General features: G+C 44.5%; 2 protein-coding genes across 7 annotated transcripts in view; one reads left to right on the top strand and one right to left on the bottom strand.

Annotated features, from left to right (window-relative positions):
• Window positions 1–4,344, bottom strand: part of LOC149326529 (uncharacterized) — a 54,427-nt gene extending 50,083 nt beyond the window's left edge. The window contains exons 1-2 of one of the 2 annotated variants that reach the window (XM_089563755.1): window positions 4,214–4,344; window positions 2,339–2,400 (exon numbers count right to left, since the gene is read on the bottom strand). In XM_089563755.1, the coding sequence (XP_089419881.1) occupies window positions 2,339–2,400; window positions 4,214–4,259 (108 nt within the window). In that variant the 5' untranslated portion in view covers window positions 4,260–4,344. Of the gene's footprint in view, window positions 1–1,990; window positions 2,006–2,338; window positions 2,401–4,213 lie in introns of those variants that run through there. The other variant, XM_089563757.1, reaches the window with a different exon arrangement.
• Window positions 4,345–6,575: 2,231 nt separating this feature from the next.
• Window positions 6,576–16,013, top strand: part of LOC149326530 (uncharacterized) — a 65,164-nt gene continuing 55,726 nt past the window's right edge. For 3 of the 5 annotated variants that reach the window (XR_016286225.1, XM_089563174.1, XM_089563175.1), the window contains exon 1: window positions 6,576–6,773. Coding sequence is in view for 2 of the 5 variants with exons in the window: in XM_089563174.1 (XP_089419300.1) it covers window positions 6,626–6,773 (148 nt within the window). In the remaining 3 variants the exon portion in view is untranslated. Of the gene's footprint in view, window positions 6,794–16,013 lie in introns of all 5 variants that reach the window. The other 2 variants (XR_016286223.1, XR_016286224.1) reach the window with 1 other exon arrangement.

Below are 16,013 nucleotides of genomic sequence, written 5' to 3' on the forward strand. Positions count from 1 at the left end.
GACCACCCGTTGTATCTAACCTCTAATGTGAAGCATCGCATCAGCACCGGTGATGCCGCTCCTCTTCACAGACGTCCGTATAAAGTGTCCATGGGAGAACGCCGTATAACAAAGCAGGAGATGGAGAAGATGCAAGATAAAGACATCATCAAACCATCGTCGAGCCTTTGGGCCACATCAGTGGTCCGGGGTTAAAAGAAGGACGGGAGCTGGCGCTGCTGCATCGATTACAGTCACCTCACCCGCATCAGTAAGAAGGATATCTATCCTCTGCCTAGAATCGATGACGCACTAGGTTGCCTTCACGATGTCAAGGACTTTTCTTCAACTGACCTTAGTTCTGGGTACTGGCAAGTACCTGTCGATGACATGGACCGCTAAAAGACCACCTTCATGACGCCTGACGGCTTATATCTGTTTAAAGTCTTGCCGATTGGCTTATGCAACGCGCTGCTTGCCTTCGAACGCATGATGGACTCCCTTCTTCGCGGCTTTAAGTGGTCTACCTGTCTTTGTTATTTAGATGACGTTGTCTTGTCCCTGTGCCCTGTGGACATCCCTTATCTTCGCGAAACTAATAGCGTGCCTTGCCTCTTTGCTATTTCTGATCTCCTCAACGTCGCCGATAAACAGTGCCTAGACTCCTCCTTACAACCACTCATTGATGGCCTGTGTTCAGAACACCCGAATCCGTCCCTGAAACTATGTTCTTCAGAATGACATGCTCGACCACCACAGCCTATCCCCTGATGCGCCTCCGCAATTGCTTGTTATTCCCGAACAGCTACGCTCCTCTGTCCTTGAAGAACTCTACGATCTGCCGACAGCCGGACACCTTGGCGTCTCCCGCACCGCACTTATGCTCGAGACCGGCGCCGCTTCTTTTGACCCTGTTTATATCGTCCCATTAAGCGCTACAGCAACGCTTGTGACCTGTTTTAACGCAGAAAAAGGCCCTCACACTACCTGCCGGTCTTCTCAAGCCCATTGATGTCCCGCTGGAACCTTTTCACCGTGTTGGCCTCGACCTTCTCGGCCCTTTTCCCACATCCCTCTCCGGCATGAATTGGGTCGCGGTCACAAGGGCCTATGCGACTCGGTACGCCATCATACGTGCCTTACCGAAGAGCTGTGCAGCAGAAGCCGCGGATTTTCTCTTGCAAAATATCATTTTTCAGTGTGTCGCTCCTCGCCAACTACTCACCGATCGCGGCCGCACAGATCTGACTAGAGTCGTTCAGGACATCCTCTGTTCGTGTTCCCCGCAGCACAAGCTCTCCACAACGTATCACTCACAAACCAAAGGGCTTACTGAGCGGCTCAACCGAGCTTTGACCGATATATCAGCTATGTATGTCTCCTACGACCACCACGACTGAGAGAGCGCCTTGCCTTATGTGACCTTCGCAAATAATTCCTCACGGCATGCCTCGTCGGGCTATTCCCCTCTCTAACTTTTGTTTGGTAGGCACCCCATCTTGCCCTCGACACTCCATGCCGCCTTCTCCAGTCCCCATAAACGCATAGCCCGTTACGACATTGATCAAGCCACCCAGGCGCGCCAATAGCCTGCCATCGGCTCCAAGCCTCTCAAGCGTCCCAGCAGTCTCCCTACGACCACCGACACGGTCAAGTAAACTACGAATCTGGATGCGTCGTCCTTCTGTGGTTCCCTTCGCGTCACGATGGTCTCCCCGAGAAACTTCCTTCCCACTACAGTGGCCCTTTTCGTGTGGTGCGCAGAGTGACTGACGTCAAGTATGAAATCGCTGCCCATGCGACCTCACCATCGTCCTCTCGCCCCGCCACCGACTTCATCCACGTCCGCCTCCATAAACCCTACCACGTGGCTGACCCTTGGGCCCCCCCCATTTTCGAGATGGCGCTTCTACCATCCCGGCTCATGTAGGGGGCTGACGACGACGACGGAGAGATGCACTATGCCACGAGTCGATTACGGACGAAGAAGACAAAGATCTCTCGCTCGTACCTCTTGGCGCTGCTCGCAGCTATCCCGGCCGCTGGTACGCGCCTTCCTGAAAATACTTTTACTTGTATTCTTCCCAGTTCAAATGTCATCGCCAGACGTGTCGATGACGCAGCAAAGCCAAACTATCGGGCAAGCAGGCTAAGGACATGCATTCGCCGTCTATTAGGGTTATCTACTTGAAACCCTACCATGTTTTTGCCTATATTAACACTGTTTAGAATGCAGTGAACCTTCGCCACATTTGGATGTAAACATAACAGCAGGCTATCATCACTATTTTTTTTTAATATTTCAGTTTTTGTAACATTATCATTCAGTATATTGGTGCAAGAAAAGTCTCAGGCTTACCCTGGGGTCAGGGTAGCAGAAAGCAGTGCCAGGTCGGTAACCGCCGGCACTGTAACCGTTTCCTGCATTAAAAAAAATGTGGAATTTTTTATATTTCAAACAGCATAATAGCATATTGAGTCCCCTGAATAAAAAACGATTAACTGAAAGTGAACCATTTAGTTAAAAAAAATAGCCTTTTAAGCTATTGAGATGGCTTCAGCGGCGATAGCAAAGTATGTTGACACAAAAAGGTGAATTATGTAAACTCTCCGCTGGTTAACGATTTTTTGTTGCCATGCTGAACATGCAATCAGCTGCCTATATTTGCTCTAAAATTTTAAGCAGGAGAGAAAGGACGTTTGGCATAATACGAGAGAATTACGAAGTATAGGTTATGGCACTTCGCATAGTAACCTTATAGAACTGGCTTTTATAGTCAAAATTATCAACATGCCACGGGTACATCTTTTTTTCTGCTGGTGGCAATTCTGATCAAAGTGTTTCCTTCAGTCTTATATCAAGGCGTCACTAGCACAATAGAAGGAAATATGTGTCGACTCCCTTCTACTAGCTGATCGTCTTTTACTCCTAAATGCTCGGGAATAGTAATTTGCGCACACCCCACTTTAACTGTTTCATTCTCTACTTGTATCCCAAAGTACAGTATAATCATAGTCGAGAATTCATTTTATTTATTTAAAATTTACAGGTACACTCCCGGGCCACAACAAGAAACATCATTCACAACAGAATGCTCTGCAAAAACACGCAAAACAATGCACTGCAGAAAAAGAAAAAGAGGTGTATTTGAGCTTTTTCGCTATCAGCACAGACTGGCAGTAAACAAAGAAGGGGAAGGTTGAGTCACTCTGTAATATGGAAGTTATTCGAGTCAGTTACGGTCCTCGGAAAAAAAAGCTTTAAAAAATAAATTTTTTGCATGGAAAGGCTTCATAGTTAGTTGATGCCTCTGCCTAGTGGAATATCCAGAAGAGAATGTCATTATGCCAGAGATGCCAACGTTGTATAGTGTCCATTTAGAACCTGCTACATGAATTTTAGTCGGGAAACGCGATCACGATGGGATAGTTGTGGAAAGTTGGCTCGTATTAAAAATTCTGTGGCTGACGTGCGGGAAAAATTATTGCAGATAAAGCGAAGTAATTTTTTCTACACCCATCCAAGATATTGATGTTAGTTTGTGTAAGAGGGTTTAAGATAATTGCTGCGTAATCGAATTCTGGAAGTATAATTGTGTTATATGCCAGTAAATGGACATTCATTGCGGACAGTGTTAAGGCTCTTCTGAGAAAAAAAAAATTTACAGCAGGCGTTATCTTTTACTTTACCAATGTGCTGTTCCATTTGAGGTTGTTTGTTATCGATAAGTTAAGCTTCTTCTTTTTGTGAGTAATACACATATAAGCACTTTTCGTAAAATTTACCGCAATCTGCCAATCTTCACGCCAGGCAACAAGCTTCTGAGGTGCGTTGTTCAACAATACTTGATCCGAGGGGCTCTCTATTCCTTAATGCAGGGCACGGTCGTCTTTATATAGTATCGATTTTACAGGAACATCGTTTACAACGTCATTGATATATGCGCACTTCGTTCTTACAATGCAGTCATCTTGTATGTATCTGGTACTGTGAGGGCCTCGCTCAAAATAGGAACAATCTGACAGTTGTATCTTAAGTCAGCGCCGTCTCCCGTGGTCCTGAAGGAAGATCACAACCAGACGGGGAACGAACTACCACGGGATGGTTGCATTTTTATTATTTGCCCTCTTACGATTTTGAGATAAAAAAGGAAGAACCAACAGCATCTTCGCAATATTTGGCATCCTTAAATTGCCGTTAAAAGGTCCTCAGCAGTTAGCAATGAAAACTTACCAATTATCACGACTGTTATACAAAGGAGAAAACATTCAACTTTCATATCTTGCTGCAGGATTGCTTGATAATGCTTCAAAAGCTTTAAGGAACTCGCACGCGTGGAAGATTCGTGCAACAGCGAAGGATACGCAAACTATGGATTGAAATACACATGTGTTGAGTTTACAATATGCTGCCGGGTTTCCAGCTGTTCTAAGAAACCAACAGCTTGGTGTCAACAACTTTACCCCTTTAGATATATTGTTCCCGTGCTTCGCCACCCAGACAATGGCCTATTTTTCGGAAGAAGACAAGGCAAGTGCGAACAATAAGGAGGTGGCGTTTGTTGACATTCAATGGTCTCGCTCGTGCAATAAGGTTTGAAAGGTTTATGCTCTGAAGCCGCCACCTGCATGCATGGCATCATCAGTTTTCTCCTTTGAAAAGAGGGACAATGCAGTGTGCAGGCACTTGCGATACCTGGAGCCACGTTGTAACGCTGCCTGCCGGCTGCGCTGCCCTAGAACATGGAAAGAATAATTTTCCTGGAAAGATAGCGGTCTAGGAAACGGATATAATACGTCGCATGAACCGGTATTTATAAACGTAAGCATCATTAAAATAACATCAGAACGCTTATACTTTGGACAACAGAATATAGAAATAAAAATTAGGGAATCTTGATGGTCATGATTTTTTTTTCTTTTTTCCCGCGCAAAGTCATGTTCTGGAACAAAATTATTACTTTTTTTTTATGTGAGAGCTACAACCTGGACCGTTTGAAAAGCGAGTACCTAGTTATGTATTATGATCTCTTGTCTTCACTCTAAGCAACAACTTTTGAAACGTCTCAGACGTGAGGTAGCAGTGATAATAACTTACTGAATACAAAACTAACAAATAAAATGACAGGGTTTAGACTTTCACAACCGGTTAATATTTGGACTAATCACTCCATAAATCATAGTGACGTGTGCTGGCCACGCACAAAACAGGGTTCGCTTCAATTATTTTATTTACCTTACAGACCCCCCTCAAGGGCTTTTACATAAATGATCGGTTACATAGTTATCAATAGCTGTATACGTCATTTCGTTGAGATAAAAGCGACTGGAGCATCTGAAAAGGGAATTTCACTTCGGAACATTCAGAGAAAACGAAAGCAGAAAAGTTGAAGTAAGGGAAGTGGCCAGGAAAGTCAAAGGTGTAAGGTGTTTGATTAATAAAGCTGTCGAAAAACTTGCGGAGGAAACAGAGGAGGTTGGCACTGCTGCGGCGAGCACTGAGGCTTTCAAGAACAGAATGACTATTAGAAATTAAGCTCTGATTGTATAGAAATATGCAGAATGAACTAAGGGATTATTACAATTTTGAATCGATTCGAGTAGATCTCTTAGGTTTATTTCGTCCTAGTCCCACATACAGCTAGCCTGCTCATGTTTAGGTCTGTTACTGGTTCTGTAAGCCACAAGCTTCACTTTATGCGGCGCATGACAAAGATGTCAATACACAAATTCTACAGATATTTTGGTTGAAGATATGAGTGTGGTAATATGTGCTCGCCAAAGAATATTTCTCTACAGGATATTATAGCCGGAGAAAACACAAGTATGAAGCGGCGAAGTCACCTTAAAGGATCTCTTACCAACCAGTCCTGTAGGCCTATCGTTTGACGTTTCGGCCGATCGCGTTTTACCTGCGAGAAGCACTTGGAGCACGCCCTCTCCGAGTAGTTCCACTGGATAAAATAGTCCCTAAAGAAAATAAATAAATGGGCATGGGCCGGGCATGCATTGCGAAGGCACAATAATTGATGGTCCTTAACAGTAAAGTAGTGGTTTCCAAGGGAAGGCAAGTGCAGCAGGGGGCGGCAGAAAGATAGGTGGGGGGATGACATCCATAACTTTCGTGGATAGGATGATCCCAGCTTGCACTGTACAGGATTAAATGGAGAGACATCGGAAAGGTCTTCCGTTTGCAGTGGCCGTAGTGGGGCTGAAGAGGCGAATGATGAACTGCGTTATGTGCCTCAAAGAGTTCAACACGAAAAGGAATGTCTTATTTTCGAACAAAATTAGCGTGCTAACAAAATAAAATCAATGGAAGTGTGAATAAATATTCATTGTTGTGGCAATCGAGCAGAACGAGAACAAACAATGGCTATGGTACAGTGTTTGTATATACTATATATAACGACGTTTTATTGCTTCAAAAGAAAGTCTCGCGAATTTATTGCGCAGTATTATTGAAACCTGGTGGCAGGCAGAAAAACCGAGGAGAGCGATCGAGACACTGCTCCGCGCTAGTGCACTTTTCCGACATCGTCTCTCGCCACAGCCGAGAGCTTCGCAGCTGCGTACCAGTTTCGGGGAAGCTGTGCGCTCAGAGGAGTGTTGTAAGCATTTATAGAGAAGGCCGGCCGCTTGCATTATGCTCGAAGTGGTCACTTCGTATAGTGACAGTTTCGCTGAATTTGACGTCTTCACTGCACCTCTCTACCACTCGCTGGGGCCGCGCTCAACGATCCAACGTGACGCATTTCACTGCAGAACGCCGAGGAGGGCTGCATATATCGACGGTAAATCGTCTTTGCTTGAAGTAGGTATTGCTTTGTGTACGCAGGTTGCGATATCACGTTACTGGCGACTGTATTAAGATTGCAAATCAACATAAATTAAAATGCGGGAACTCCGGGTAAACACTTGCAATTTCTGATATTGCATTACTGGACGTGATAAGTAAGCAGAGCTCTTTTGCGCCACTGTAATGACAGGCCAAGAACTTGTTTTGTGCATAAAAAGCGAACGAGTACCCAGGTATGCTCTGTGAACGATGTTACCACCCGAAATATGCGTGCATATATTTCTGCGTTTAATGCGAGAAGTACAGCTTCAGCTTCGTGCGACAACTTTTCCAATATGCTCATTTTTTTTTCGCGGCAAAATTCTGAGGGGCACCCTCAGAAGTTTATATACAGTTAACCTCTTGCATAACTTCTATGATGTTTGGTGTATGCTTCAAATAGAGTCTGAGAGCACAATCCGCACATGCCAGCTGTATAGCTATTTCTCAACCTTGTGCGACAAGGAATTCAAATTCAAATTCAAATTCAAAATTATTTAGCATCAACAATCATGTTACAAAAGTCGTGATGCTACGGGGTGCTAGCAAAAAGCCTGTAATGGCTTGACAAAGGCCAGCACCCCGTTCACAGAGCAATACAGCAGTGGACAAAAAGAGACAGCGATATAAAGAAAAGCCATATACATATGGCGACGGCAACACATAATCATAAAAACACGTTAAGTGATCGGGCTAACATTACGGGTTCACAATTGCAAGTGTTAATGTCTTGAGTAATTACACATACACTGATTGATAAATCACTTGGACGTGTTATCAGAAGACTTAAGAGCGTGTGGTAGTGTGTACATCAGCATTTGGCGGCCATAGTTAGTATGGGTGTGAGGAATCTTCCATGTCTGACTGCTTCGTGTGCTATATGCTTTCGCAAATGGAGACAGGGTCGAAAGGTTTTCAAGGAAAGGGTTATTATTTAGATGAAAGACATGATGACGTTTTAACAGAAGTGCATTGAACAGGTTCGGTAATGGTTGTAATCTAAGGTCATCAAAAAGAGGTTTTGTATGTGCGTCATTGGGTTGATTTGAAATAATTCTTAGCTTTTTTCTGCAGTCGATAAATTTTGGTCAAGTTTGTGTACGTTGTTGTGCCCCATATTAAGTAGCAATACGATTATGTGGATGCGAAAAGAGAGTTATACAAAAGTAATTTAATCTGCTTAGGCAGAAAGTAACGAAAACGTGCAAGAATACCAACTATTCGGGATAGTTTGGAGTGAACGAGGTCAGTGTGTGCGTTCCACTGCATATTCTTATGAAAAAGAACACCTAAGGTTTTTATTACTGGTACCACCTCTATGACTGGAAGACCAAGTTGTTGCAGGACAATATTTGAATTAACTGGTTTATTTTTAGGGCGAAAAAGAACTGATTTTGTCTTCGAGACGTTTATAGATAAGGAATTATTTAGACACCAAGTGTTCAATACATAAAGCACTGCATTCGCTTTCTTTACAAGCGGGCGCTTTCTGTAGAGCGTTTTTTGGTGAACCGAACTGATACGCTGTCATAATCTGATGCTTGGTTAAGAATGAGCTCATTCGTACGTGTATTACCTTCGAAACGACCTTGGAGAATACAGGGAGTATTGAAATTGGCCTGTAGTTAGAGATGTTACATTTCTCACCACCTTTAAAAATGGCAGTAATTTTTCCCACTTGGAGCCGGCGAGGAAATTGGCCGCATGGAAATATTTGATTAATTTTGTACTCTAAAACAGGGACTATAATAGTAGCAGCATGTTTAAGTGGCCGAATCTCCAAACCATCTACATCAGTACTGGTAGTATTGTTTAGAGATAAGATAGTAGACACAACCTCATCTGCAGCTACTGGAAATAAAAATGCAGTCTCATCTGTTGGTTGGGGCATAATGTTCATGCAGCTTGGGTCATGATGGCTATTTCCCACAGATGTGAAGTTTCAGGATACCACTGCTGATGACACGGTAGATGGTTTCGTCCCTGAAAATTTGTCACATGCTATGCACACTTTCAATAAGCTTCTTTTTTCCTTGCAAGCTCTAGATATTCCTTTCAATGGCCTCCAGAGTCTATCATACCAAACGTATCTATCATACTAAAAGTATGCGAAATCATCTTCTTTCATGGATGACCTTGGATGCTCCAGTTCTGTAAAGGTCATAACAATCTGAACGCAGTCTAAACGCAGCTAGTGAACCCATAAAGAAAGAAGTGGCAATTCCAGAAGTACGCAATAAATACAGACAACAGATAGCGAGTGCTATGTTGCGCAAAAATATCTAAGATAGCGTAATCCTATTCGTGAATGCTCATCGCTTGCTCACCATGCATACTGTAGTAAAAACAAACTATGTACGCCACTAGTGATATCTTTAGGGCAGAGGGTTTGCATTTAAGCTAAGTAAGCCATGGAGTGAAGTAATAAATGCACCAATAAAGCTATAAACTTCTGCAAGGTGCGAACTTTTGTCCCAGCCTTTGAGGTACCTGTGGTAACTAAAGATGCAGTCAGCGCTCAACAAGTAGCTCAAAGGCAGACCATGTCGACGAAGACTTTGAGCACGAGTGTACATAACTGTCGCCTGTCAAGTGTAGTATTTCGAATAAAGCATTTTTTACCACTGTAAAGGCTCAAGAGGCGGTTTTGTGCTTCAAGGTAAAAATAAAGCCTATGCAAGGGCAAGTTGGTCTATCAGATGTGAGAGACACCAACGAATACTGGAGTAAAATACTGCAAACATGTAGAGGCGTGCTGTTATAACAAAAGTATGCGTCTAGTATGTTTTGCTTGATCACCATTCCTTTTCATTCGCCGTCCGTTGCCGACATTGTGGCGAGGACGTTCGGCCGCCGAGTATAGTTTGAAGATCTAGTCCCAGTGATTACAAGTATACTTCAGCGGCGTAGAAATGTAGAATCATCCTAGTAGCGTTTGACGCTGGTAGATAGCAATGGCCTGGGGTGGCTGATGTCAGTTTTCTTACCACTACACGACATGTCGTGACCACAATCAAGCTTCGGGATGATAAACCTCGACATATGCGGTAAGTGCTCCTTAGTGCACACTGGGCATATTCGATTTTCCAATCTTAGACTACTTGCTGACAGGTCTCGGCTTCCGCTCTGAGAGGAAACACTGTCATGGTCACATGAACTACTTGCCAGCGGCTGCTTGCGGACTCGCCGCCGGAGCCGGGCTCCCCCTCGGTAAAGGCCGATTCACACGACGGACCGTTCGCCCGCGGCCCGCGCACTACGTGTGCATACGTCAGCACTTTGAGAGGCGCGCTGGATGCATGGATGGATGGCGGCCGACAGCGCGCCCCTCAAAGTGCTGACGTATGCACACGTAGTGCGCGGGCCGCGGGCGAACGGTCCGTCGTGTGAATCGGCCTTAACCGTACCAGGCCGCTGTTATCTGCAAGCAGCCGACTCAAGCCATAGCCACCACGACGCAGAAGCAACGTAGTGCGTTAGATCGCGATCACTGACTCGATTTGAAGACCATACTTCCAGCTTACCGTAGGGTGCATTACAGAACTCAGCTTCGGGGGTATGCTCGCCACTACTGCTTTCGGTGAAGTCCGTACATAGTAGCCCAACTGGCTGCGGATAGGCAGATAGCCGAAAGTCTTCGCAAAAATATTGACAGCAAGCGCTATAACTGCTCCTGTATACGAGTGGTTCACCTGCGATGCTGTCAGGTAAGCGCGCAGACAGCATATCACAAAACAAGGAAACAAGAACCTCTCGACGACACGAGCAAACAATACGCGCTCGCAGCTCCGAAGGCGCTCCGTTTGTGGTGAATTTCAAGAAAATAGAACGGAGATGCAAGAACAACAAGTCTTCCGATGGCTCAGAGAGTAGCTACGGAGTTCATGTGAAAGTTTAACGCTCGGTATGGTCATGCAAGAACAGGCAAAATACTCAGAATACACACAGAGACTAACCCAATATGGCTGCCAGCGTGGCACTTCACTTTCCGGGAAGCTGTCGTCTGCGGCCTTCCCCGCAGCCCCAAGTAGACCGCGGACTGGCAGAGGCGAAAGATTAACGCGTTGCTATGGCGATGCGGGCCGCTTTCTGACTGGTGGGCGGAGCTTCAGGGTTGCCTGAGAAAATCGTGCACCGGACTGGAGTCCGCAAGTAGTCCCGGACAGTCCCGTACTGCAAAACGAATGCGCCCACTGGTTACACATTTCGTGCACGAAACAATAATGTCTGTGGTGCCATGCTGGCTCAGAAGAACGTAACAGTGTTAAAGATAAGTGAGGAGAGCTCTAATAATACTTTTTATAGCAAAATTCGATAGTTCGGCATTTCATGGCTTTGTTGCCACTTGGCCGGCAGGGAAAGATGAATTTATTTATCGGAAATTTGGATTCGAAGTTGACAAAGTTTTCCCCGCCGCTCTGACTCAAACTTGAGACTCTCTTACGACGACATACGACTAAGTGACGTCACATATGGCGTGAAACATGACGCAACGCACACTCCGTGATTTCTCGCTGCTAGCGGTGCGGCCTAGTAGCAGCCGAAATGGAAACTACCGCCGGGCGCACGTTTAAGGCATCTATCGGCTATCGCGGTCGTCCCTACCGTCGCTTCATTTACATTTGCACTGACCTTTTGCCAGCGTTGCGATGGATCCCGCTCTCGAAGTCGTCAACGAAGTTCTCGCAAATAGACACCTTTAGCATATCGTGTAACGTGTTGCTGCTAGCGGAGTGAGCAGGCGCTGATTGGTCCCGATGCTCCAGGCGCGCGCGTAGCTGCCGGGTACGAGGCGCCATCTGGCGACGTCAAGGACATTTGCGCGTGCTCATTGGTTGCGTGCGGGCTCCTGGAACCTAGGCACCGGTAACGGGAGCACGGTACACGGTATGTTAAAAGTGTCTAATAACTCCGGCCTGCACTTCAGCGACCTCAGCCCCAAAGAGCGTCAAGTAGTTGGAAGTTGACTGGCACAACCGGGAACGTTCTGCCGGGCGAGCGTACGAAGACTCAGGGTGATCTTTACACTGCAAACTGCCTTCTACGATCAACGAAAATCGTGACATCGTAGTTTGTCATCGACCGTGGCGATCATCTGGCTAACCTTAACAGGCTCCTTCAAAAGTTAACTGGCATTTGGAGCCGCACTTGGAGTTCCTCTGCTGTTCCGCGCTTGTAAATTGAGGCGCTTCAGAAACGAAACCGCGCGGGCATGCAGAGCGCACACACGCGAAGCGCCATGATATACCGAAACTCATCTGGCCGCCTGTGGCGCCGCTAAGTATTCATTTTCTTTGCTTACAACATTCGGGTTTTCTTTTGTCGGTCTTCCTTGTGTGATAAAAGCGCACTATTGTTTTCAAAACAAAACTTACTTCAGTATTCAACCGCGCAACCTTCCTTTGTTAGCCTTAGTGATTCGTGACTTCTCGTGTCCCAGTGGTGATAGAACCTCGTTAGGACTGATGCTTGGGCGAGTTAGTATGCCATGTTCAAGAAGAACAGCGCGAAAAGACAAGGACCACAGGAAGATACACAAAGACAAGCGCTGACTTTCAACTAAAGATTTATTGCTTGGAACGTGGAAATAAATACATCAGGCTCTAAGCAACAAAAAGAACACGTAGGGTCCGAAGGAGTCGATGCGTTGCTACGTTGTAAGGGACCAGGGAATTCCGGTCCAGTTAAGAGAACTGTGTCTTATTTGAAGGAACATTCGCTGCGTTTACTTCCCGCGGATAAGGAAGGAGGCTTCCTTGTGCTACCGTCGCATCTATATGTAACTAAGGGTCGAGAAGCCATTCTTTCGTCCTTCAATGCAGCAAAGAAGGTTTCTCTGGCTAAGATCAAGGCAAAAGCCAAAACAACATGTAAAAAACATAACCTTGATGTCTTGGCAAATTCAATTGACAAATGTAAAGGACTCAGTTTGCAGCTTTTCTTTAATGCCAAGACGCACAAACCGGAATGTCCTTTCCGTGTAATCGTCTCTGAGAACGGCGCGTGGCAAAAATCAGTAGCAGTGTTTCTTAAGAAGATTTTAAATTCATTGACCTTAGACGATCCCTTTCTGGTGAAAAAATCACAGGACGTAATTCAGGTTTTAGAAACCCATAAGAACAAAGGCCTCATGGCTTGCTCGTTTGATGTAAAAGACCTTTATTATTCACTGCCGCATGATGAGCTGTTTTTATGTATCGAAGAATGCATCGATAAACACGGCGTTGTTGCCTTCCAAAATGAGGCAGGCATCTCAGTCTCAGGGTTCCTAGAACTGCTTGAAGTGTATTTAAATTCAACATTTGCTATCTGGGATGGTGTTCTTTACCTGCAGAAGAAAGGAGTCTGCATCGGCTCATGCATAGCGCCCGTGCTTAGTGATCTGTTGCTCGCACAAAAGGACACAAGGCTCCAACGACAATTAGAAGGGTCAAAAGCTTTGCGCTGATTTCGGTTTGTTGACGATTTCTTTGTTCTGTTAGACACCGATGTCCATAATTTTGAACCAGTCAAGCAAGAGATTGAAGATATTTTTGTCCAGTGCCTTCATCCACTCACGTTGACTTCCGAAGTTCCTGAAAATAATACGATTAGATTTCTTGATCTTAGACTCAGCTTTACGCCGAATCATACCTGCTGGTCGTTTGAACCGCGAAGCAACAAGCCTGTACTTCCATTCGCATCGTCGCATTCCAAGTTAGTTAAACGCGCCGTGGCTAAGTCATGCTATTACAACGCTCTAAATAAATCTTGCATTCACGCTCAACAAGACAGTTTCAACCAGCAAACTGATCGCCTTGTAAAGGCAGGATATCCCAAGCAACTGCTCGTGTCCGTTTCTGAATCGATGCTCGCAAGTTTAAGCAAAAACAACAAGAATGATCTGACAGAGTCTGCCAAGGTAAAAGAAAAGACAACAGTTGTTCCTTACATTCATAAAATTTCCCATAAGCTAAAGAAAATAGGCAACCGAGCTCAAGTAAGAGTTCTTTTTTCGGCTCCCGAAAAGCTTGGGAAATTGTGTAAACAAGTGAATGATGAATTCACGCCAAAAAAGTGTTCCATAAAGCATGAAAATCAGTTTGTTGCATGCCAAGAAGGTGTCATTTACTCTATTCCACTTTCGTGCGGGAAACAGTGTGTTGGCCAGACGGGAGATGCCTGAACGAGCGCCTGAGAGTACATAATATCACTGTTTATAATACTGTTAAAGGGCACCTCGGCATCCACTGCCGAGATTGCGAAAGCAAAACGTGCCAACCATTCTTCCAACAAACAAAAGTGTTAAGTAGACACCCCAATACGCTGGCTCGAGAAATCATTGAAGCTGCTGAAATCGTCCGGCTAAATGACGCATGTATCAGTAGTCCCTCCTTATCGTTGTCAAAGAAAGAATTAGAATTTCTATCTGCAAGGAAGTAATGCTGCTGTGTCTGTTTGGTATTTTTTGTGTGCGTGGATAAGTGTGTATCAACCCTACGTGTTCTTTTTGTTGCTTAGAGCCTGATGTATTTATTTCCACGTTCCGAGCAATAAATCTTTAGTTGAAAGTCAGCGCTTGTCTTTGTGTATCTTCCTGTGGTCCTTGTCTTTTCGCGCTGTTCTTCTTGAACGTGATAGAACCACTGGTTTTAGCAACGCTGTCTTGTCCTATGACGTTATCACGCTTGTACTTGCGAGTTTGGCGTTTTTGTAATCAGAAGCTGCTAATTTATTGATACAAACCAACTTCAATTTCTCCTCAGTGTCCCTTTAACATATTGTGTAGCATAGCAACCGCCGCACTTATCTAAATAGTGGACAGTTAAGAATCTCTAATGTCTCAGCAATACCTTCAAATGATGTATGATAGCCATATTTGGTCCCCATGACGGACGTGGTTGCGATCAATAGTGTAGCTCAACAGAGAATTTTCAACTGACCGAAGAATCCGAACGTGCATTCATGGAAAACGCAAGTTCAAAGCATTTCATAAAGCATGCAGAAAGTAGGAGGTGCGCAGTGAAAAAACAAGGAACACGGCCAGACACAATTCACTCGCAGGTGAAGCTTCAGTTCACTCACACTGTGTATAGAGACAGAACTCCTGTCAAAATACAGCAGAAAGAAAGAGGGAACCAAATTCGTCATACACGTTGAAGAGCGTCCTAGCACAGGATCTATATTTTTTCAGATATGAACATCTCACATTGTACCAGTGAACAAATTGCTAGAAAAATACCTAGTTTGGCTGCGCCGTTTCTCCTCTTTCGGTCGTTGTTTACTGCCTAACTTCGATCATGATGTATGGTTAATTTTGCTTCCGAAGCAACACTTCTGCTTTCATTCGCTTTAAAGCATTGCTTTTAAACAAAGTCAGCTTTCTGTAAAGTTCTGTAGGACAAATGTCGACAGCAGTGAGAGAAAAAAAATTGATAAGTGTTGAGTTTTTAGTCTTGACTACGATATTTAGCTTCAAAGCAAGCATTCGGGCTGCTGACCGTGACATTAATGACTTCTGATACAGCACTCGGGACCAACAAACTTATAAACAAGTTTTTGTTTTTGAACCGCAATGCCAAATTTATGCTCATAGTATGTGTTCATATATCACCGACGCCAGCAATGAGTTCTGATTCACCACTCCAAGAGCCGCTCATTAAGGCTACAGAAATATCGAGGGGCGACAGCGCTCATAGTAGCACAGCAACAGAGAATTTCTGGCATCCAAGCACTGGTTTGGTGCGTTATAAGCGTGACCATAGCTTTTGAGATTATTTAGAGAAGTTGAAGAGCATGAGTAGCCTGCAGTATTAGTTTCATGGTAGTGTAGATTATTTCAGTGCTGCGTTTCATGTTTAAAGTGTCCACCAATGCAGCTCTCCCAAGAGTTATTGCGATTTCTGTTCTACCCTCTAGCAATGTCACAGCATAGATGCGCATTTTACTAGTGGTGCACAAAAAGAAACGCAAAGTCAATTTCCTCTGCGTAATGAACACTTGGAATAATTTTTTCTCAATGTAGCCTAAGACATCATTCAAATTCAATGTACATGAGCATTTTTATTTCATAAAGTATTTTTTTCAACGATACATTATCCCAGACGTCGACACAACAAACACATGTGGCAAATGGCCTCAGAGTCATGCTCTTTATACCATACATGAAGGCTGGCAAACAAAATAAAAAAATGAATGCATAATTGCAATATATTCA

This window comes from Amblyomma mixtum, chromosome 10 (genome assembly GCF_055824585.1).
Source record: "Amblyomma mixtum isolate Tamu chromosome 10, ASM5582458v1, whole genome shotgun sequence".
Lineage (NCBI taxonomy): Eukaryota > Metazoa > Arthropoda > Arachnida > Ixodida > Ixodidae > Amblyomma > Amblyomma mixtum.